Raw genomic sequence first — 23,665 nt, forward strand, 5'->3', positions numbered from 1 at the left:
CTGAGACACCAGGCAAGATCATTTGATTCTAAATACTTGGTTCATTGATCATTACAGGATGCCTCTCTGGTGCTTCCCACCTCCACCCCTCTCCCTTCCCCTTTTCCCCATTATGATTCCCCTCTCCCTGCCCCATTCCCATTCTCAGTCCACAGTAGAGACCCATAGCAGAATCAGGTTTATCATCATTCACTTTTATCAGTACTACAGTACTGTGCAAAAGCTTTGTCACCCTTTCTATATATGTGCGCGCTCAACATTTGCACAGTACTGTATTTTCCCACAATTCCATTAAAGTAAGCTAACATTCATCTACTTACGTACATTTTGTCATATCTTTGTAAATATGTATTAACATCATTTTGTGTAAAACAGCAATGACTACACCTCAGAAGTAAATTGGCTGCCAATTTATATAAATATACGTTTTCCTTTCCTTGCTGTTTTAGGTCTAGCTCTGTGGTGCTGTTCATAGGTATTCTATGTACAATCATTCTCACTATGTTCATGTCAGCTGCAACATTCATATGTCCTATACATTACTACATTGCTTTACTACCCCAACAAGCATCGATCGGGGTTCGAATCCCGTTGCTGGGTGTAAAGAATTTGTACATTCTGCTCCGTGATTGTGTGGGGTTCCTCCAGGTTCTCTTGCTTCTTCCCTCATTCTAAAGACATTTGGTTAGCTTAAGGGTTAAAAAGCTGCAGGCATACTGTGTGGATGCAAGAAACATGGCGACACCTACAGGCTTCATTTGATGCAATTTTAGGGACAGAGAGGGGACTTGGGTATCAGGTTAGGGTGTAGGGGCAGTGATGTGGGGAGTTAGAGGTCAAGTCTTCACTCCGCGTTCATCGCTCACCCACTGTGCTGGGCTTGTAAGGACATTAGGAATCAAGCCCTTCACTCAGAGCTTGAAAGGCCAGCAACAATAGCATGGGATGAAAGACTCCTGGAGTCCAGACCTCTGCTTTGTGCTTGAAGGCCAGCAATGTGGACGTGGGGACAAAGGGATTTTTATGGTTGTTGGGCTGTCCCAGACTGGTGTATGCCTGTGCAAGCAGGGGGCATGAAATCTGGTCTGTCGGCACACTCAGAGTTCAAACCACTTGGTCCCATCAGTGGCTAGTACTGAAGATCAGAGCCCGAAGGTTGACCGAATGTTTAGCCTGATAGCCAATGCCTGGAAGCCAAGAGCCCTGTTTTGGAGTTGGAGGAATGTCAATGTGTGAGGGTTGGAGGGAGGGTGGGTGAGGGGTTGCAGGGGGGGTGATTGTTTTGTTGTTTGTTTTGTTCCATCTTATTATGTTCTGTATTGTTCTACCAAGAGTTGAGGACATGCTAGCTTGGTGCTGGGACATTGGTGCCACTTGCAGGCTGCCCCCTAATACATCCTTAGGTGTGTTGGTTGTAAATACAAATGGTGCAGTTCACTGTATATTTCAATATACATGTGATAAATAAATCTGAAGTGGAACCTGAATCTAATTTTTTAAAAAAAATTCAGGAACACCTATCTGATAACAACACCCACTGTATGTGGCTGGGCATCAAGGACACTACTGACTCCACACAGAAAAACAGCATCAGCTGTACTCATGACACCTCTCTTCCCGATGCTCTGAACAACTTTTATGTTGACCATGAAAGCTACCCCTCCCCCTGCCGAACAGCTATGGTCTGTAACAGCAGCGGACAAGACAGACAGTCAACCCCCAGAAGGCAGCCAGGCCAAATCCTGGGCATACTCAGGGACAGTGCACACCAACTCACTGATGTCTTCAACACTTCACTCATCCAGGCTGCTGTCCCCACAGTCTTCAAATCAGCCATCATCATCACCGTACCAAAGAACTTTACACTTTCAGAACTAAATGACTACACCCAGTGGCACTGACACCAATCACCATGAAGCTTTGAATAGCTGATAATGGCACATATCAAAAACTCTATTCCTGCCACATTGGACACTCATCAATATGCTTACTGACAGAACTATTCTACGGCTGATGCCACAGCATCTGTTATGCACCTGGCCCTGACACACTAGGACACTGTTTCTGTTTGCTGTGTGCTGTTTCTGGATTTTGATTCAGCATTCAACACTACTGTCCCACAGATTTGGTGAACAAACTCCTTCTCCTCAGTCTAAATACACCACTGACCAACAGGGTGTTGGACTTCCTAACCTTCCTGACCTCGGATAGTCAAGTTGCACAACCACTCTTCCCTCTCCATCATCCACAACACGGGTGAACCCCTCCTCCACTGCTGTACACTCTGCTCACGAGACTGCATGGCCAAACACCCAAGTAATCACATTGTCAAGTTCGCTGATAACACAACAGTGGAATGCTCATCACCAAGGACAATGAGATGGCCCACAGAGAAGAGGTGAGAGGGCTCAGGGCCTGGTGCCAGGCAAATAATCTCTTCCTTAATGTCAACAAGACGAAGAGGGTGGTTATCGACTTCTGGAGAACTTGTGTCTCTCACACCCCTCTTTATATCAGCAGCACAGCAGTGAAAACTGTAAGCAGTTTTAAAATGCTGGGTGTTCACATCACACACAACCTCTCATGGACTCAGAGCACACCCTACACAGTATCTCTGGACATAAAATCAAGGTATGTAAGCTATCTAATGTATTTACATGTATTGTATGTTTTTTTATAATTATTGTGTTATAGACAATAGACAATAGGTGCAGAAGTAGACCATTCGGCCCTTCAAGCCTGCACCACCATTTTGAGATCATGGCTGATCATCTACTATCAATACCCGGTTCCTGCCTTGTCCCCATATCCCTTGATTCCCCGATCCATAAGATACCTATCTAGCTCCTTCTTGAAAGCATCCAGAGAATTGGCCTCCACTACCTTCCGAGGCTGTGCATTCCATACCCCCACAACTCTCTGGGAGAAGAAGTTTTTCCTTAACTCTGTCCTAAATGACCTACCCCTTATTCTCAAACCATGCCCTCTGGTACTGGACTCTCCCAGCATCTGGAACATATTTCCTGCCTCTATCTTGTCCAATCCCTTAATAATCTTATATGTTTCAATCAGATCCCCTCTCAATCTCCTTAATTCCAACGTGTACAAGCCCAGTCTCTCTAACCTCTCTGTGTAAGACAGTCCAGACATCCCAGGAATTAACCTCGTAAATCTACACTGCACTTCCTCTACAGCCAGGATGTCCTTCCTTAACCCTGGAGACCAAAACTGTACACAATATTCCAGGTGTGGTCTCACCAGGGCTCTGTACAAATGCAAGAGGATTTCCTTGCTCTTGTACTCAATTCCCTTTGTAATAAAGGCCAACATTCCATTAGCCTTCTTCACTGCCTGCTGCACTTGCTCATTCACCTTCAGTGACTGATGAACAAGGACTCCTAGATCTCTTTGTATTTCTCCCTTACCTAACTCTACACCGTTCAGATAATAATCTGCCTTCCTGTTCTTACTCCCAAAGTGGATAACCTCACACTTATTCACATTAAACTTCATCTGCCAAGTATCTGCCCACTCACCCAGCCTATCCAAGTCACCCTGAATTCTCCTAACATCCTCATCACATGTCACACTGCCACCCAGCTTAGTATCATCAGCAAACTTGCTGATGTTATTTTCTATGCCTTCATAAAATCGTTAACGTAAATGGTAAACAGCTGTGGTCCCAATACCGAGCCCTGTGGCACCCCACTAGTCACTACCTGCCATTCCGAGAAACACCCATTCACCGCTACCCTTTGCTTTCTATCTGCCAACCAGTTTTCTATCCATGTCAATGTCTTCCCCCCCAATGCCATGAGCTTTGATTTTACCCACCAATCTCCTATGTGGGACCTTATCAAATGCCTTCTGAAAATCGAGGTACACTACATCCACTGGATCTCCTTTGTCTAACTTCCTGGTTACATCCTCGAAAAATTCCAACAGATTAGTCAAGCATGATTTACCCTTGGTAAATCCATGCTGGCTCAGCCCAATCCTATCACTGCTATCTAGATATGCCACTATTTCATCTTTAATAATGGACTCTCGCATCTTCCCCACCACCGATGTCAGGCTGACAGGTCGATAGTTCTCTGTTTTCTCCCTCCCTCCTTTCTTAAAAAGTGGGATAACATTAGCCATTCTCCAATCCTCAGGAACTGATCCTGAATCTAAGGAACATTGGAAAATTATTACCAATGCATCCGCAATTTCCAGGGCCACCTCCTTTAGTACCCTAGGATGCAGACCATCTGGACCTGGGGATTTGTCAGCCTTCAGTCCCATCAATCTACTCATCACCGTTTCCTTCCTAATGTCAATCTGTTTCATTTCCTCTGTTACCCATGTCCTTGGCCCATCCATACATCTGGGAGATTGCTTGTGTCTTCCTTAGTGAAGACAGATCTAAAGTACTTATTAAATTCTTCTGCCATTTCTCTGTTTCCCATAACAATTTCCCCCAATTCATTCTTCAAGGGCCCAACATTGTTCTTAACTATCTTCTTTCTCGTCACATACCTAAAAAAGCTTTTGCTATCCTCCTTTATATTCCTGGCTAGCTTGCGTTTGTACCTCATTTTTTTCTCCCCGTATTGCCTTTTTAGTTAAGTTCTGTTGTTCCTTAAAAATTTCCCAATCATCTGTCTTCCCACTCACTTTAGCTCTGTCATACTTCTTTTTTTTAAATGCTATGCAATCTCTGACTTCCTTTGTCAACCACTGTGGCCCCTTTCCCCCCTTTGAATCCTTCCTTCTCCGGGGGATGAACTGATTTTGCACCTTGTGCATTATTCCCAAGAATACCTGCCATTGCTGTTCCACTGCCTTTTCTGCTAGGATATCCGTCCAGTCAACTTTGGCCAGCTCCTCCCTCATGGCTCCATAGTTTCCCTTGTTCAACTGCAACACTGACACCTCCGAGCTGCCCTTATCCTTCTCAAATTGCAGATAAAAACTTATCATATTATGATCACTACCTCCTAATGGCTCCTTTACTTCAAGGTCGCTTATCAAATCCTGTTCATTACGTAACACTAAATCCAGAATAGCCTTGTCCCTGGTCGGCTCTTGTACAAGCTGTTCCAAGAATGCATCCCGTAGGCACTCTACAAACTCCCTATCCTGGGGTCCAGCACCAACCTGATTCTCCCAGTTCACCTGCATGTTGAAATCCCCCATAACTACTGTGACATTACCTTTGCCACATGCCAATGTTAACTCCCTATTTTACTTGCACCCAATATCCATGCTACTGTTTGGTGGCCTGTAGACAACACCCATTTGGGTCCTTTTGCCCTTACCATTCCTCAGTTCTATCCACACAGACTCTACTTCTCCTGACCCTATGTCCCCCCTTGCAAAAGACTGAATCTCATCCTCACCAACAGGGCCACCCCACCCCCTCTGCCCACATTTCTGTCCCTACGATAGCACGTATACGCTTGTACATTCATTTCCCAGGTCTGATCTTCCTGCAGCCATGTCTCCGTTATCCCAACAACATCATAGTTACCCATTCGCACCTGGGCTTCAAGCTCATCCGCCTTATTCCTGACACTTCGTGCATTCAGATATAGAATTTTTAGCCCATTTCTCCTCTCTCTGTTTGAATCACTGCCTATTGTGCTTAACCCAGCTCCCCGAACTCCCATTGGGCTATACACCCCTAGAATTTTGTTGTCCTTCCTAAATTTACTTATTCTTTCTGCACATTTAACTCCATGTTCCGTCAGACCATCCCTCTGTACATGTGTCCTCCTTATCACTTGTTCCGCCTCACCTTTCTCTACTACACACTTAATATTCCGGAACCGTGTAGTCCCCACCTGTCCTTTATTCTTCCTCTCGCTATCCTCTCTCCCATTCTGGATCCCCGCCCCCTGCAAATTTAGTTTAAACCCCCCCAAGAAGCACTAGCAAACTTCCCTGTAAGAATGTTAGTACCGCTGCAGTTCAGGTGTAAACCGTCCCTTTGGAACAGATCCCACCTTCCCTGGAACAAAGTCCAATTATCTAAAAACCTGAAGCCCTCCCTCCTGCACCATCCTCTCAGCCACGTATTAATCTGTATAACCCTTCTGTTCCTTGCCTCACTCGCACGTGGCACAGGTAGCAATCCTGAGATTGTTACCCTGGAGGTCCTGCTCTTCAGCTTCGCACCTAACTCCCTGAACTCCCTACGCAGGACCCCCTCACTCATCCTACCCACGTCATTGGTCCCTACATGGACCACAACATCTGGATTCTTGCCCTCCCTCTCGAGAATAACCTGCACCCGATCTGAGATGTCTCGGACCCCGACACCAGGGAAGCAACATACCATCCGAGACTCCCGATCTTCCCCACAAAATCTCCTATCCGCCCCCCTGCCTATAGAATCTCCTATCACTACCGCTCTCTTCTCTTCCCTCCTCCCCTTCCTAGTCGAGGGTCCAACCTCAGTGCCAGAGACAGGGCCACTGCACCTTGTTCCTGGTAGGTCATCCCCACCAACAGTATCCAAAACGGTATACTTATTGTTGATGGGAACGGCCACAGTGGTGCTCTGCTCTCTCTGTCTGCTTCCCCTGCCTCTCTTGACTGTCACCCATTTGCCACCTCCTGTCTTTTCGGTGTGACTACCTCCCGATAACTCTTATCTATCTCTGCCTCTGCCTCCCGAATGATTCGTAGTTCATCCAGCTCCTGCTCCAGTTTCCTAACTCGGTCTGATAGGAGCTGCAGCTGGATGCACCTATTGCAGGTGTGGTCATCAGGGACAATTGTATTTATCTTTTTTTTAAAAAAAAGGTGCTGCATCAGATCCGGAGTAACAATTATTTCATTCTTCTTACATTTATGTACAGGAAATAACGGTTAACAATCGTGAATCTTTTTCCTTTAAAAATATTGGTACTTTCATGCAATTGATGAATTCTACACTTCTCAATAGTGATAGCAAATGTACACTTTACAGATACAACATTGGCAATACTATTTAGACAACATGATCACAACAAAATACTTTTGTTTATTTGCTTCCTAATTAATTCCATTCACTGTTGATTTTTCTTGGAGATGGTTCTTCTGCTGTGCTTTTGTGGCAAGCTGAGGGTGGTAGTATCTTAACAACATTAGCGAGGAAAGGAAGTAAACCAGCTCCTGTTTTTCAGAATTTTGGCTGGGTTCCCAAATGGGTTCAAGGCCAGAAAAACAAAGCAGGAACAGACTATTCAGCCTTTCTTACCTGCTCTACTTTCCAACATGATCGTGGCCATTTCAAAACTCTTATTCCCACCTTCCCCCAGGTCCCTTGATCCCTTTAGCATGAAGAACTACATATGTCACCTCTTGAACATACTTAATGACTTTGCTCCACTGTCTTTTGTGCTAGAAACTTCTACAAGTTCATGACCCTCCGGGTGGAGAAATTTCTCTTAGTTTCAGTTCAACACAAAGTAACCCGAATCCAAAGACACTGGATAATGCAGTCATCAGGAACATCATCCCCTGAACACGTGAAGTATTCAGCTGCCATATGACAAAAGTGCATTTTGAATAACTGAGATCTAGAGTGCTCAGTCTTACTGTTCTTCAAGGTCAGGATTAAAGTGAAAATTACGAACTAGTTAAATACCATTCTCACCAACAAAATTTAACAATCACACTTACCAACACAAGAAGAAACTTGCCCAGCTGCAACATCTTTCTATTCATGAAATTATATGAATAATGGAGACTTCAATCTCCTTGTATCTGAAAAATATACAAATAACAAAAATAATTATAATTAAACAAATTGCTTTGATTAAAGCAAAACAAATTGCTTTAATTAAACAAATTGAGAAGGAAAAATGGCTTGATAATTAAGGATTTTGTTTGCTATTCACAGAAAATGTTGGTGGAATGCAGCAGGCCAGGCAGCATCTATAGGAAGAAGCACTGTCGACGTTTCGTCCTGACGAAGGGTCTCAGCCTGAAACGTCGACTGTGCTTCTCCCTATAGATGCTGCCTGGCCTGTTGCGTTCCACCAGCATTTTGTGTGTATTGCTTGAATTTCCAGTATCTGCAGATTTCCTTGTGTTTGCTATTGCTGTTTTAAAATGTTAAATTTTACAACAAATATGCAAAGATGCATCAGTAAAAGCAGCCTTCCTCAAGCTAATGTTTTCTTATTTGCTAACTTTAGTTGTACTGCAAAATTCAAAGATTGAAACGATGATGCGAGCTCTTGTTTTCCACTTCCTTCTGTAATTAGAATTGATTGGACCAGAATGGAAAATTACACAAGTTTAAAAAATGCAGTTGACCAAGGATAACATTTCTGAAATATTACTGAATATGCTTCATAATAACTACTTACCCACTACACAGTCAAATAAGCATTTTAAAAACAAATTTAACTATTTAGTAGTTCTTCCATCTACCTTTTAGATCTTTTTTGACCTGGTTTTTCTGAAGTCAGCTACACTTCTGTTGGCTCTATTCAGTGCAACCCATTTCTACTGTATATTTCATTGGAGGCCTAAAACAGGTGTAGTCTCCTGATCTGCAAATCTAATACTTGATGGGTATTTCAAATGTAGATGCTGAATGCCTGTCAATATTTAGCAATATCATGGCCATTGTGAAACAAATATATTGGAAGTTCAGGCATCAATTCTGAGCTTGAGGACAGGTTGCAAGAAACTGCGTTTTCAACAGCAAATTATAAACAGCACTGTCCTTATAATAGGAAATGCTCATTACAAAGAATAGAAAACTTTTTCCATGTTGTTGTTGTGCACTGGAAAAAAAATCACAGGATCTGGCAACAAAAAGTCCATCTTAAATGAGCCAATTTCATTTGATTAATTCTACCACAATTCCCCAATGAAAAGTAGACAGTCAGACATACTTAACATACCAGTATTACCAACATATTGGCTGTGTCTCAATTTTCTTGTACAATCATGTAACTTCTAATGAGAATTGGTAGTGAACAGCATTAGGAACTTATGAGTAGACAATTAGAATTAGCTTTAGAGAATTATTCCATACAATTATTTGGTTAAAGCACTTTTGCAGTCAAGTTATAATGCTTGTTGGTGACACTATAGTGATGATCATCTACAACAATAAAGTGCTTTGAGAGGTTGAATTAACTCCTGCCCAAGCAAGGACCTGAACACACTGCAATTTGCCAATTGCCACAATAGGTCTACAGTGGATGCAATCTCACTGGCTCTCCACTCGGCTTTGGATCATCTGGACAATAGCAATACCTACATTAGGCTGCTGTTCATTGATCACAGCCCAGTGTTCAACACTATCACCTCTTCAGTACTAATCACCAACCTCCAAAACCTGGGCCTCTGTACCTCCTTCTGCAACAGGAACCTCGACTTCTTCATCATGAGACCACAGTCAGTGCAGATCCAAAATAACGTTTCTTCCTCAATAACAATCACCACTTGCGTACTTCAAGGAAGCGTGCTTAGCCCACTGCTCTACCCTCTCTACACCCATAACTAGGCACAGCTCAAACACCATCTATAAATTTGCTGATGACGCAAGTTTAAGATAGCACTGGCGTTGCCCAGCAACTGCTTGTTGGCATCAAAATATGAAGCAAAGAAAACTTCTAAACAACTTAATAATAACACTTCAATAACAATCACTGCTAACGATGGAGAGACATGCAGAAGCTAGGCGAGTGAAAGCGGAGGCGAGGCACTGTGAAGGCAAGCAGAGGCAGAAGGAATGTCATGATGTCTGATTAAGCACCAAGCCAAATTGGAAAGGTCAGGTACAGGTACAGGCTGTGGCAATGGGGTCTGAAGACACGTACTCATTTTAGGAACAGCTTCTCCTTTATGTCAATGATCAATTCTCAGTATTCTCAATTATCTATATACATTAGATGGACAATATCTGGGTTTGCATTGTATAAACGAATAAACTACATGTATTTCAGAAACCAACTTCCACAATTACAAATATAGTTCAGTAAGAAGTCATGTTTTAAAAGCATACTTGTTTACTTTTTCTGTATTTAAACAGTTACGCAGAAGCAGCCAGTATAAACTCAATCTAAGTTATTTTTGTTATTTTAAGGTCTTTATATCGATGAACAAAATTTAAAATAGAAAACCATGGTGTTTCTCTTTGCTAAATTTTTCCAGAACATTACCATATAAACTCAGAGCTAACTGTTCCGGTGACATATTTTCAAATGAGCCTCCAATACTTTTATTATGTTTAATTATAAAATTTATATTTTAGGGACTGGATGAGATGTACCACAGGCAACTGTGGGAGGTGAGGGAGGAGACTGCTGAGCCTCTGGCAATGATCTTTGCATCATCAATGGGGACAGGAGAGGTTCTGGAGGATTGAAGGGTTGCGAATGTTGTTCCTTTATTCAAGAAAGGGAGTAGAGATAGCCCAGGAAATTATAGACCAGTGAGTCTTACTTCAGTGGTTGGTAAGTTGATGGAGAAAATCCTGAGAGACAGGATTTATGAACATTTGGAGAGGTATAATACGATTAGGAATAGTCAACATGGCTTTGTCAAGGGCAGGCCATGCCTTATGAGCCTGATTGAATTTTTTGAGGATGTGATTGAACACATTGATGAAGGAAGAGCAGTAGATATAGTGTATATGGATTTCAGCAAGGCATTTGATAAGGTACCCCATGCAAGGCTTATTGAGAAAGTAAAGAGGCATGGGATCCAACGGGACATTGCTTTGTGGATCCAGAAGTGGCTTGCCCACTGAAGGCAAAGAGTGGTTGTAGACAGGTCATAGTCTGCATGGAAGTCGGTCACCAGTGGGGTGCCTCAGGGATCTGTTCTGGAACCCTTCATGATTTTTATAAATGACCTGGATGAGGAAGTGGAGGGATGGATTAGTAAGTTTGCTGATGACACAAAGGTTGGAGGTGTTGTGGATAGTGTGGAGGGCTGTCAGAGGTTACAGTGGGACATTGATAGGATGCAAAACTGGGCTGAGAAGTGGCAGATGGAGTTCAACCCAAATAAGTGTGAAGTGGTTCATTTTGGTAGGTCAAATATGATGGCCGAATATAGTATTAATGGTAAGACTCTTGGCAGTGTGGAGGATCAGAGGGATCTTGGGGTCCGAGTCCATAGGACACTCAAAGCAGCTGTGCAGGTTGACTCTGTGGTTAAGAAGGCATACGGTAAATTGGCCTTCATCAATCGTGGAATTGAATTTAGGAGCTGAGAGGTAATGTTGCAGCTATATAGGACCCTGGTCACACCCTACTTGGAGTACTGTGCTCAGTTCTGGTCGCCTCACTACAGGAAGGATGTGGAGGCCATAGAAAGGGTGCAGAGGAGATTTACTAGGATGTTGCCTGGATTGGGTAGCATGCCTTATGAGAATAGGTTGAGTGAACTCAGCCTTTTCTCCTTGGAGCGATGGAGGATGAGAGGTGACCTGATAGAGATGCATAAGATGATGAGAGGCATTGATCATGTGAATAGTCAGAGGCTTTTTCCCAGGGCTGAAACAGTTGCCACAAGAGGACACAGGTTTAAGGTGCTGGGGAGTAGGTACAGAAGAGATGTCAGGGGTAAGTTTTTTACTCAGAGAGTGGTGAATGCGTGGAATGAGCTGCCGGCAACGGTGGTGGAGGCGGATATGATAGGGTCTTTTAAGAGACTTTTAGATAGGTACATGGTGCTTAGTAAAACAGAGGGCTATAGGTAAGCCTAGTAATTTCTAAGGTAGGGACATGTTTGGCACAACTTTGTGGGCCGAAGGGCTTGTACTGTGCTGTAGGTTTTCTTTGTTTCTATATTCTAAAGAATAATTGTTATCAATATGAAATAGAAATAAAAATGTTTCTTGCTGTATGCTGTACTATTAACTGCTATACCAGTTAAAAAAATACTCTGGAAAGCTGATCCTTGCCAGAGACTTTTTTCATTAAAATATAATTAGTGCGAATGCAGGGATTTAATCAGTCCAAACCCATTGCCTGTGAGGGTGGGCCCTTACTGAACTTGTTAAATACTTTGATGCTCGCAGCTGGTTAAATCAAGCTTCCTGTGCTCCAGGTAATCAATTCATCAACCATCACAACTTCCTGATGTGTGGATAATTAAAATTGTCTTAATCAACCAGCTGCAAAAGGCAAACTGGCCGTCAGCTAACCAGTCCTGGCAAACAGCCCGAGACAATAGTAATATCTCACTGCCAAAAATGCCAAACAGGAAGCTTTACAGTAGGTAAAGTGACGAGCCGAACCTGGAAATCAAACAGATGCTAACAGGCATGAAAAATATAGGAAAAAAATCAAACAGGTGAGTACAGACTGATTTACTAATTGGCCGTACAGCAAAAAGCAAAGAGCTTTAGATTTATACACTAAAGATTGACTACATTTGCCCCTTGAATGAATTTTCTCTTATTTCACATTGTAGTGGGAATGGTATATAGCTTTTGTTGACAGTTTCCCATGGTGGTGAGACAGGGTTTTAAGATCAAGAATAAGAACTGAACCAATGTTCAACTACTTGCCTCAAAGAATGATCAACTCCCAAGGTACTGAAGCATTTTAAAAAAAGACAGAGGTTGCTCATCACTCACCACGCTTGGTGTAATGTTGGTAGACTTATTGCTGAATTACCCCAGCAATACAGCTAGTGGTATTTTAAAATATGAGTTACCTGCCTGCTTGTTGCAGTAGGACCTTTTTAATACAATGACTTAAGTATGTTCTAGTCTACCATTTTATTTTGAGAGGTTCAAATTGGCTCCTGATTCACTGTCACCTTTCATATTTTTCCAGAATTCACAGCATTTCCATTACTTTTACTCATTTATTTATTCACAGGTGCATTTACTCAACAACAGTATTACAGAATGGTCTTAACTCAATGATCCAAAAGAAACAATTTGTTCTTCCCCTCCCCACTGCATGGGAACTTGGCCTTGAAATACTGATTTTAATTGCAGAACGTGGTGCTGAGGAAAGGGTTTTTATACATCTGTTTCATTCAGAAAATCTAATCATCTCCATTTTGAACAGAGGCTTTTAAATAGGGATCCAGCACACTCGTCCAATTTGTGGCTGTCTAATCAAGCATGCTAACTATTTTAAAAGTCAAATACGCATTTTCCAAGATACAACACTTTATTCATTAATCTCAACACAGTCAAGGGATTCAAAGGCAGGACCCAGAAAAATATTTGAAGGCATTGGGTCAGATCTTGAGTACAGTACTATTCATGGTTATTTAAATTTCTGGAATAGTGCTCTTGAGGACTCTCATTCCTTGGAGACAACAGTAATTATATCTGGGTGTAGTTTGATGAATTAAGCAGAGATTGTAGAACAAGTGAGGTTCATGTCTGAAGAGAATAGATTTTGAGTAAGCAGGCGTGGGAATGGGATTGTTCTGACAGTCAACATTGATTTGATGGTGAATGCTCCCTTCTATGTTGTAAGGAAAAACAAAAAAATAATGCAGCCTTTATCTACTTTGCTGCAATTTCTCCTTCCACCTTGATGGTTTGAAGGTGGGGAATGGGCAAGTGGCCAGACAGCTGCAGAGAGAAGCAAATGAACGAGGCCTCACTGATTTAGAGAATAGAGACCAACCATCTTCCACACTGCTTGCTGAGGAGCCATCGGTGATGAGGCTTTGATATCTAGCACAGCGCCAACTGTTCTTGTACTCATGTATTCATATGAGAACATATGAACAAATTCAAAGTTAGAAAATAGGAGAGTAAGCCCAGGCATCGGAGGATAACACGAGGAAATATGAAACCTTGTCAGGCTTGAGAGGAAAAATAAAGTATCATTGTAGTGCTGTGCAAAAGTCTTACGCATATTTATATATATATATATATATATATATACACACACACACACACACACACATATATATATATATGTATACACACACATATACATACACACACACAAAATCAAGTTTATCATCATTCACACAAGTCATGAAATTTGCTTTTTTTCCCTGGCAGCAATACAGTGCAATGCATAAAATCACTGCAGTACTGTGAAAATGTCTAAGGTACCCTCGCTATAGATATGTGCCCAAGATTTTTGCATAGTACTGTAACTTGTGAGAAATTGCAGAGAGGTTGAATATCCTAGTGACAATGGAGGTACTGGAAGTAGGAAAGATAAAAGAATATTAACATTTATTCTGAAAGGATTTGAATACAATAATGGGATGTTGTACTTCACTGAGATAGTGCATTGCTGAAGCAACGCCTGTAATATTCATTTCCCTATTTAGAGAACACAGAATACTGGAAGCACTTCAAAGAAGGTCACTAGCTAATACCTGAAATAGGTGGGGTGTCTTATGAGAAAAGTTTGCAGAGGATAGGATTTCAAGCATGAGAGGAGACTTGATTGAAATACAAGATCCTGAGGTGGAAGTAAGAGATTGCACATGTCCGGATTTGGAGCAAAAGCCAATTTGCTGGAGGGACTCAGCTGTCAAGTAGCATCTGTGGAGACAAAGGGATAGTAAACTCTGAGTCAAGACCCTACATCAGGATTGTAAACTTTTCCTCAGCTCCCTTCCTACCAATTATTTAATTTTTTTCCTCTTTTTTTCATCCCCATTTGCTAATGTAAATGTGTTCTTCCAATTCAGCTAAGCCCCTCAAAATTGAAGACCCCCTTCAGACTCCTCTATCAACCTTAACTTGTCCAAACTTCCTTCCTATGCACAGTTTGCCAATCTTCACACCCTCTCCAGTGCAATCACATCTTTCATATGTAACACGCTGTAAGATTTCACTGCTAATGTAATGGTTTATCTGTAGCAGCAATGTTTGGGTTATGACTAGAGATAATGGGTCTTTGGAATGTAAGTTAGCCAATGAGAGGCATGTTGTTCTTTCTTGTGGGTCTGGAAGCAGGGATTTCATGATCTTTTGTCAAGGAGAGAAGACGCAAGTGGAGAGAGTTGGTAGACCGCCAGACAGAGTGGAATTGCGGCGAGGATCCGAGGGTCAGCTATGCTCGGAGGAGGTCGACAGGAAACCAGTGGACTGAACAGTGAGCTCCAACGTTGCACATTAGGCTGTTTCATGAGAATGGACCCTTTTCTTCCTTTACTAACCATATAATCAAATTAAGAATCATAAAGCTCAACTGTTTAATTGCATATTGTGTACTGTTTGTTATTTCATGGTATCGGGCACACATTGCACAGCATCCACCCAAACAAGATTTAAGTTTGGCTGGGCCGAGGGCTGTCTTCCCCTAGATTAAGCTGCTAGCCGAACCAAGGATCACACATATAAAAGTCAATATTATTCCTCTTTTTGAACACTGATCATTAAAACTACATGATCGCAGAAGCCATATTTGCATTTCTTGGATATGTTTGTAGTATCAATCCGAAGAGTCTCCAGATAAGATCATCACCTGCCTCCTGCTATTGGGCACTGCCATTAAAAGTGTGCAAACCATCAAGTAAGCTAAGGACAATGTGTGGAGGAAGGTGACTGGAACTCTATGGGGAATGTGATACTGCATCTGCTATTAGAGAATGCGACAGGGCAGGTGATAGAAGTTTGTGTAGAGGAGCACTTTCCATCTAGTGATCAGAATGCCATTAATTTCAAGATAATCATGGAGAAGGAAAGGTCTGATCTTTGGGTTGAGATACCAAATTGGAGAAAGGCCAATTTAAAGTGTACTCTTAAGGTGTACTTTCAAAGTACTTTCAAAGGTACAATTTAATATCAGAGAAATGTATACAATATACATCCTGAAATGCTTTTTCTTCACAACCATCCACGAAAACAGAGGAATGTCCCAAAGAATGAACAATGGTTAAATGTCAGAATCCGGAAGTACCCCCAGCTCCCCCCTCCCGCACGCAAGCAACAATCCTACCGCCAAAAGAAAGCATCGGTACTACCACCGAGCACTCAAGTGTGAGCAAAGCAACAGCACAGACACAGACTTACAGTTACCCCAAAGACTTTGCGTTTCACCCAGTATTTGACATACCGCAGGTTCTCTCCCCCCCTAATAAGGGCAAGAGAGGTGTCTCCATTTTCCCAGTGAGCAGGGAGATATAACAAACAGCTTGCTGGTTTATGATGCTAAAAGTCCATTACGTCGCTTACTTCAAGCTCTGTGCCTGAAGATCATAAAGATCCCGGGTCTCAGGGACACAGCTGCAGATATTTCAACTCCCCCGATGACATATGGGTTTCCTGTCATGACACCGACCCTCAATCCACCCGTCTCCAGAGCCCAGAGATCCTAGGCTTCTGAATCTGAGCCGGAATCTTAGGCTGAGCCTTTGGTGTGCTGAACAACGGCCAGTTATGAAACCCCGAGAGTGGGTCCCATTCCTGTGAAGAACAATAGTCAGCGTGTAACTCCAGGTCAGGGTCTTCAAAAAAAAAAACAATGAAAGGGAAAAATACAGATATTAAAGATGGAAATAGAGTTGTTTCCAAAGATGCAAATAAGTCGCCATTAGGCGCCATTAACCCTCCTAACCTTCTCCTTAGTAACTGGGTGGACTTCAAAAGTGAAATTTTGAGAGTACAGAACCTGTCCGAATCAATTGCAAGGATAACAGGTTTAGGGAACCTTGGTTTTCAAAAGATATTGAGCTCCTGGTTAAAGGAAAAAAGTGGTGGTACAGAGGAGGTATAGACAGGAAGGAGCAAATGAGGTACTTGAGGAATATAAGAAATGCAAGAGTGTTAGGTTTTTCATCTCTGAATCATAAAACTAATTAAAAGCAAAAACACAGAGCCAGGAATAACATGTCCAGTTATGTTTTATACTTGAAGCAAGGCATACATGTATGATGTTGTAGCATCATGACTTATGCAATTCACTTGTTTTTACATATAACCCATAATGAATTATTTAAATGAACATGAATGCTTAATCAAACAATATATTTACAATTTGACTCAAATACTACTGAAATATTAAATACACACCACTCCTTCCTGCTTAGCTACAAGCTCCAACTCAATATAGAATGCATTTCAATGATATATTGAATACAAGAGCAGAATGTGATGTCAGCCACTGGTGAGGCCTCACCTTGAGTATTGAGAAGAGTTTTGGGCTCCTCATTCTAGAAAAGATGTGCTGGCATTGGAGAGAGTCCAAATGCAGTTCAAAATGATGATTCTGTGAATGAAAGGGTCATCATACGATGATGTTTGATGGCTCTGGGTCTGTACTCACTGGAATTTAGAAGGATGAAGAGGGATTTCATTGAAACCTTTCAAACATTGAAAGGCCTAGACACAGTAGATGTGGAAAGGATGGTTGCCATGGTGGGGAAGTCAAGGACAAGAGGGCACAGCCTCAGGATAGACCGGTTTCCATTTAAAACTGAGATACAGAGAAATTTCTTTAGCCAGAGGGTAATTTCCAAAAGAATTTGTGCAATTTTTTGCCACATGCAGCTGTGGAGGCCAGGTCTTTGTGTCTATTTAAGGCAGAGATTGATAGGTTCTTGATTGGACATGGCATCAAAGGTTACAGTGCTTCTCACTTGCATTGTGGCTTCTTTCCTTTCCTTCCCACATCCCAGAAGAGGAGCTTTCCACTATCACAACAGACATCGCTGTGTCCTAGCTGAGCAGATATAAAGAAGAGAAGGAAAAAAATAACCTACAGCTTTTCTTCTCTTTCTCTGACTGAAGTCCCAAGGAGCTAAAGCTTGAAGATCACCTATCTGACTCTGTCCACTCAGATAACGGCTGCTGCATTTGCCCCATTCCTTCCTTTAATTCGCTCTTGCTGATCAATCCTAAACTCCAATTGGACACTGGACAAAGGTCTTCTTCACTGTGGCGACCTGCTGCGGCCATGGACCTGATTGAAATTTCCTCTCAAAATTTCCAAACATGTTTATCTTTCTGATGTAACCAGCCATTTCTGGTTTATTTTATTTATTGTCATCCAGTACTCACTGTTTATGAACTCATAAATTCCCTTCATTTACAGCTTTTTAAAAAAAAAACTATCGTCTGTGTCCTTTTCTGTAGAGATATGTGCTGCGCTTTTTAAAAAAGAAAACAATCATCTCGCTACACTTTTGCGCTTCAACAGGTATATAGTAGTCTCTGGTTCATTTAAAACATCCTCATCACCACTGACATCTGAAGGGGGTAAGTTTTTGTAAGGTATTCAAAGGGACTAATAGTAATAGGCATCTGTTAGTCTTGAGAGACCATGGATTTGCACCTTGGAAAGTTTCCAGGGCACAGGCCTGGGCAAGGTTGTATGGGAGACCGGCAGTTGCCCATGATGCAAGTCTCTCCTCGCCATGCCACCGATGTTGTCCAAGGGAAGGGCAAGGGCCAATACAGCTGGGCACCAGTGTCGTCGCAGAGCAATGTGTGGTTAAGTGCCTTGCTCAAGGACACAGCACGCTGCTTTAGCTGAGGCTTGATTTCAGAACGACTTAGCGATTTTCAGATCACTAGACCAATGCCTTAACCACTTGGCCAACATGCCAACACTCTAAGGGACTGAATATACGAGTATTTGGATAGACAGGGATTGATCAGGGATAGTCAACATTGCTTTGTGTGTCGTAGCTCATTTATAACCAATCTTATAGGGATTTTCAAGGAAGTTACCAGGGAACTTAATGAAGGCACAGCAGTGGATGTTGTCTACATGGACTTTAGCAAGGCCTCTGACAAAGTCATGCAAAGGAGGTTGGTGAAGAATGTTCAGTTGCTTGGCATTGAAGATGAGGTAGTAAATTGGATTAGACATTCGCTTTGTGGAAGAAGCCAGAGATTGGCAGCTTTCTGGCTAGAGTCCTGTGATTAGCGGTGTGCCACAGGGATCAGTACTAGGTCCATTTTTTGTCATCTATAATCAACAATCTGGATGATACTGTGGTAAACTGGATCAGCAAATTTATGGACGACACCATGACTGGGAATGTGGTGGACTGAGAAGACTACTATAGCTTGCGGAGGGATTGGGACCAGCTAGAAAATGACAGATGGAATTTAATCCAGACAAGCGTGAGGTGTTGCTCTTTGGGAGGACAAACCAGGGTAGGATTTACATGGTGAGCGATAGGACACTGAGGAGTGTGGTATAACCTAGGGATCGGGAATATAGATCCACAATTCCTTAAAAGTAGTGTTCCAGGTAGACAGGGTCATAAAGAAAGCTTTTAGCACATTGGCCTTCTTAAATCATAGTACAGATTACAGGAGTTGGGATATTTTGTTAAGAAATTGGTAGAGCCCAATTTGGATTGTTCTGTGCAGTTTTGGTCTCCTACTTCCAGGAAAGGTGTCAATGATTTTGAAAGACTACAGAGAAAATTTACAAGGATGTTGCCAGGACTTGAGGACCTGAGTTATTGGGAAAGTTTGAATAGGTTAGGACTTTATTCCCTGGAATGTAGAAGAATGAGGAGAGATTTGATAGAGGTATGCAAAAGTATTAGAGATATTGATAGGGCAAATGCAAGCAGAGTTTTTCTACTGAGGTTGATTGAGACTAGAACTAGAGGTTTTGGGTTAAGGGTGATGGGTGAAATGATTAGTGGAAACATGAGGCGGTAATTCTTCACTCAGAGGATGTTGGAAGTGTGGAACGAGCTGGCAGCAGAAGCACTGGATGTGGGTTTGATTTGAATATTCAAGAGAAATTTAGATAGGTACATGGATGGGAGGGATATAGAGGACTATACTGGGAGCAGGTTGATGGGACTCGGCAGCATGATAGTTCAACAGACTAGATGGGCTGAAGGGCCTGTTTCTATGCTGTATTCTATGACTCTAAGACTTTATAAAGAATGATTAGAACCTAAGTGCCCAATTATTCAGCAAACTGCAAGTTCTCTTCAACAACAGCTCACCTCTTAGCAACACTTCATCTGAAAATTTCCTTGCCCTGCACCAATCATCCTTCCTGACAGCAGTCTCTGTTCTCTGCCATTCTTAAAATCCACACAACTAAAAAATAAGCAGAGAGCTTTCTGCCAGAAACATAACATCACCCATGTTTGTCTAACAAACTCAATGCAATAGAATCATGCCTTTTATCATCATTTTATGTGTGTCATTGGTGAAGAAATGCTGCTGGAAGTATCTAAGAACACAAAGAATAAAAACAACCACATCTCTGTGTACTCAGTCAATCAACAAGATCGTGGCTAGATCTTTTATCTCAACATCACTTTCCTGCACTAACCACACATCCCCTGATTCCTTTAAAATATAATAAGCTATCTCTGTCTTGAAAATTCTGAGCAATTAAGCCGTTAAGTCTCTATGATCTTTTTGGGTATAGAATTCTGAGGATTTGCTGCATTTGTAGGAAGAAACACTTTCATCTCTTTCCTTAAAAGACCAAAATCTTATATTTTGGTCTGTCACCCCTGGTTCTAGTCTTCATCAATACCCCATCCACCCTGATAATCCTTTTAAGAATATTAGAAGTTTCAATGATATAACCCATTATTCTTCTAGAAATGAAAACTAATACATTTTGTCTAGTCTCTCTTCATATGGCAAATCCACTCCATCCCAGGAATCTAAATGGTAACCCTTCATTAGACATCTGCAAAAAAGACTTAACATTCTATGTTCAAGACCTTTAGGGTTGAAGAGTGTTGAACAGTTCTGACAAGGTTTCTTGAACTGGAAAAGTTTTTCTTTCCTAAAATGCTGACTGACCCGAAGAGCGTTGCCAATGTTCTCTTCTTTTACTTCAGATATTGGGATTTGTGATTCATTTTTGATTTCACTATATTCCAGATGTGGTCTCGCCAGGACCCTACCTAAATGGAGCAGGACATCTGAGTCACATAAATTCTCTGTGGCTGACAACCTTGGGGCTATTAGGCAGACATCCTGGCAACAGGACATGGTACCTTATATATAATGCAGCTGATGTTGATACATCCTAGCTGTGTCTGAGAGTTCTGGTCAAATCATTGTAGTTCAAGGCCAAAGGAAAACTGTAAAAACAGATACTTTCAGCCATTGATCTACTGTACATTTCTCAGCCTTCCTTTCATATTCTCCTTACCTACCGAAAATCCTTGACTTCTCTCTTCCTTTATCAACTTCCCAGAGCATTATTCACAATTCATTCTTGTCCCAATGAACCTTTACTGCCTTCCAGGATTAGCTCAGAACAGCTTTACTTCAGAATTTGCATCTCCACTGTAAGAGATGCAGGGCATCTAGACCTGTTGTTGGTTCACTCTTTTCATTTCACTCTCCTTTTGGGAGACTGGTTGAAAGTTCATCCAATGTTGCTTGCAATTTCACCCTTGCGAAGAACTAGGATACCTAAGCAAAACTCAAAGAGAAACTTGCTTGCAAATATTTGGCACAAACATCAGGAAAATAGGGTTCCAGTCTGTGCGTTGTTTTCCATTACACACAGTGAATGATAATGAAAATATTTTGTAACTGAATTATCATAGGCATGTTAAAAAAGTGAATTCGACACACTTCATTACAATTTTAATAAGCTAGCAAAATCAGATGTTGCCATTGAATTTCTTACAATATATTCAATTATACCACATTTATTTCATTATTCTAAATGGCTGACTCCTTACTTTTACTTACAATCAAACACAGATTACATTCCAGAAGCAACAGAGATAGAGCCAAGGTAAAAATGTGATAATTGTGGTAAAATATTACACACAGAGAATCTAGTACACCATTATTTTGGTTGTCCAATGTAGTGAATTTAATTTTTCTGTAATATTTGAGTAATATTGTAAATATATTGTTTGATTACGCATTCTTTGTCTGTTTGCATAATTCATTACAGGTTAGAAGTACGCAAATGGCATACGTCATTACGCCACCATGTCGTATTTGAGCACCTCACTAAAATAAAACAAGCAGACCTGCTATCTCTGGGCTCTCCTGTGTTTTTTTTCGATTAGTTTCTGGAGTTACAAAACATATAAGTGGCAATGAGGAAAATTAACATGCTAGAACATAAGAATATTATTCCTGAAGATGCAGTGTATCTTACGCAGAATAACTCATTTATGCTTTAATTTTGTTTAACTCAGCAATTGTGTTTTTACATTCATAAAGATTAATTCAGTACACAATTTGGGGCACAATTTTACAGAGATTTATACCTCACTTGCATAATGTAATCAGTATCACCTAGTTTTTTTAAAAAAATGTGCTGCCCAAATTTGATTGGAAGGGGAAAACCAACAGGGATGATGCTAGAACAACAACCTCCGGAGTTACTGGGAAAAATATTTGGAAAGCACAGGATGGATACATTCCAAAGAAGATGACTCAACTGTGGCTGACAAGGGAAGTCAAATATCACATAAAAGAAAAACTGTCCATATAATAGAGCAAAAATTAGTGAGAAGTTAGGAGGATTGGGGTGCTCTTAACGATCAATACAAGTCAAACAAAAATAGTCATAAGGTTGGAAAAGATGAAATATGAAGCCAAAACCAAAAGGTTTTTCAGATATATAAAGTGTAAAAAAAGAGGGTAGACATTGGCCTGCTGGAAAATGACACTGGTAACGGGGGACAAGAAAATGATAGATGAACTAATAAGCATTTTGGGAGGTTTGTCAAAGAGTTGGGAGATGGAATACAGGGCCAGGAGCTTTATGGTCATGCACTTTGATAGAAGGAGCAAAAGCATATACTATTTTCTAAATGGGCAGAAAATTCAAAAAGCTGAGATGCAAAGGATCTTTGAAGTCCTCATGCAGGATTCCCTAATGTTAACCTGCAGGTTGAGGCAGTAGTGAGAAAGGTAAATGCAATGTTAGCATTCATTTCAAGAGGACTAGAATATAAAATAAAGGATGTAATGCTAAGGCTTTATAAGGCACCACTGAGGTCTGACTTGTAATATTGTGAGCAGTTTTGGGTCACTTATCTAAGAAAGGATGTGCTGACATTGGAGAGGTTTCAGAGGAGGTTCATGAGAATGATTCCGGAACTGAAAGGGTTAACATATGAGGAGTGTTTGATGGCTCTGGACCTGCATTCACTGGAATTTAGAATAAGGGGGAATTTCTTTGAAACCTATCAAATGTTGAAAGGCGCAGATAAGAGTGGGCGCAGAGAAGATTTTTGCACAGTGGTGGACTCTGGGATCAGAGTGCAAATCCTTAAACTAGAGAGATGTCTACTTAGAACAGTGTTGATGAAAAATTTCTTTAGCCAGGGGCTGACGAATCTGTGGAATTTGCTGTAGAAGCCAAGTCATGGGTGTAGTTAAGGGAGAGGTTGCTAGGCTTTTGATTAGTCAGGGCGTGAAAGGTTACTGAGAGAAGGCAGGAGAATGTGGTCGAGGGGGAAAATAGATCAGCCATGATGAAGTGGTGGAGCAGACTTGACTGACCAGTTGGCCTAATTCTGCTCCTATCTCTTATGGTCTACAGAGAAAATCCAAGTCTGACTGTGACAGTTGAATGTTAACCAATTAACAGCAGCAGTTGACAAAGGATGGTCTCAGCTCGAAACATCGACTGTCTAGTTCCTTCATAGATGCTGCCCGACTTCCTGAGTTCCTTCAGCATTTTGCGTATTGTGCAAGATTTCAAGCATCTCTGTACTGAGAATGTTTATGACTAGATGTGATATGAATAGAATTAAATACTAAGTGGCATAGTTTCATTTTCATGAGGTCAGCATCTAAGTGCTA

The 23,665-nt window shown here is 41.5% G+C and overlaps 1 protein-coding gene across 1 annotated transcript in view; it reads right to left on the bottom strand.

Annotated features, from left to right (window-relative positions):
* edar (ectodysplasin A receptor) overlaps window positions 1-1,843 on the bottom strand; it is a 43,475-nt gene extending 41,632 nt beyond the window's left edge. Inside the window, exon 1 of the mRNA XM_073041926.1 lies at window positions 1,778-1,843. Coding sequence (XP_072898027.1) covers window positions 1,778-1,843 — 66 coding nt within the window. The remainder of the gene's footprint in view (window positions 1-1,777) is intronic.
* Between the last annotated feature and the right edge of the window lie 21,822 nt (window positions 1,844-23,665).

This window comes from Hemitrygon akajei, chromosome 4 (assembly GCF_048418815.1).
Source record: "Hemitrygon akajei chromosome 4, sHemAka1.3, whole genome shotgun sequence".
In the NCBI taxonomy this organism is placed as follows: domain Eukaryota; kingdom Metazoa; phylum Chordata; class Chondrichthyes; order Myliobatiformes; family Dasyatidae; genus Hemitrygon; species Hemitrygon akajei.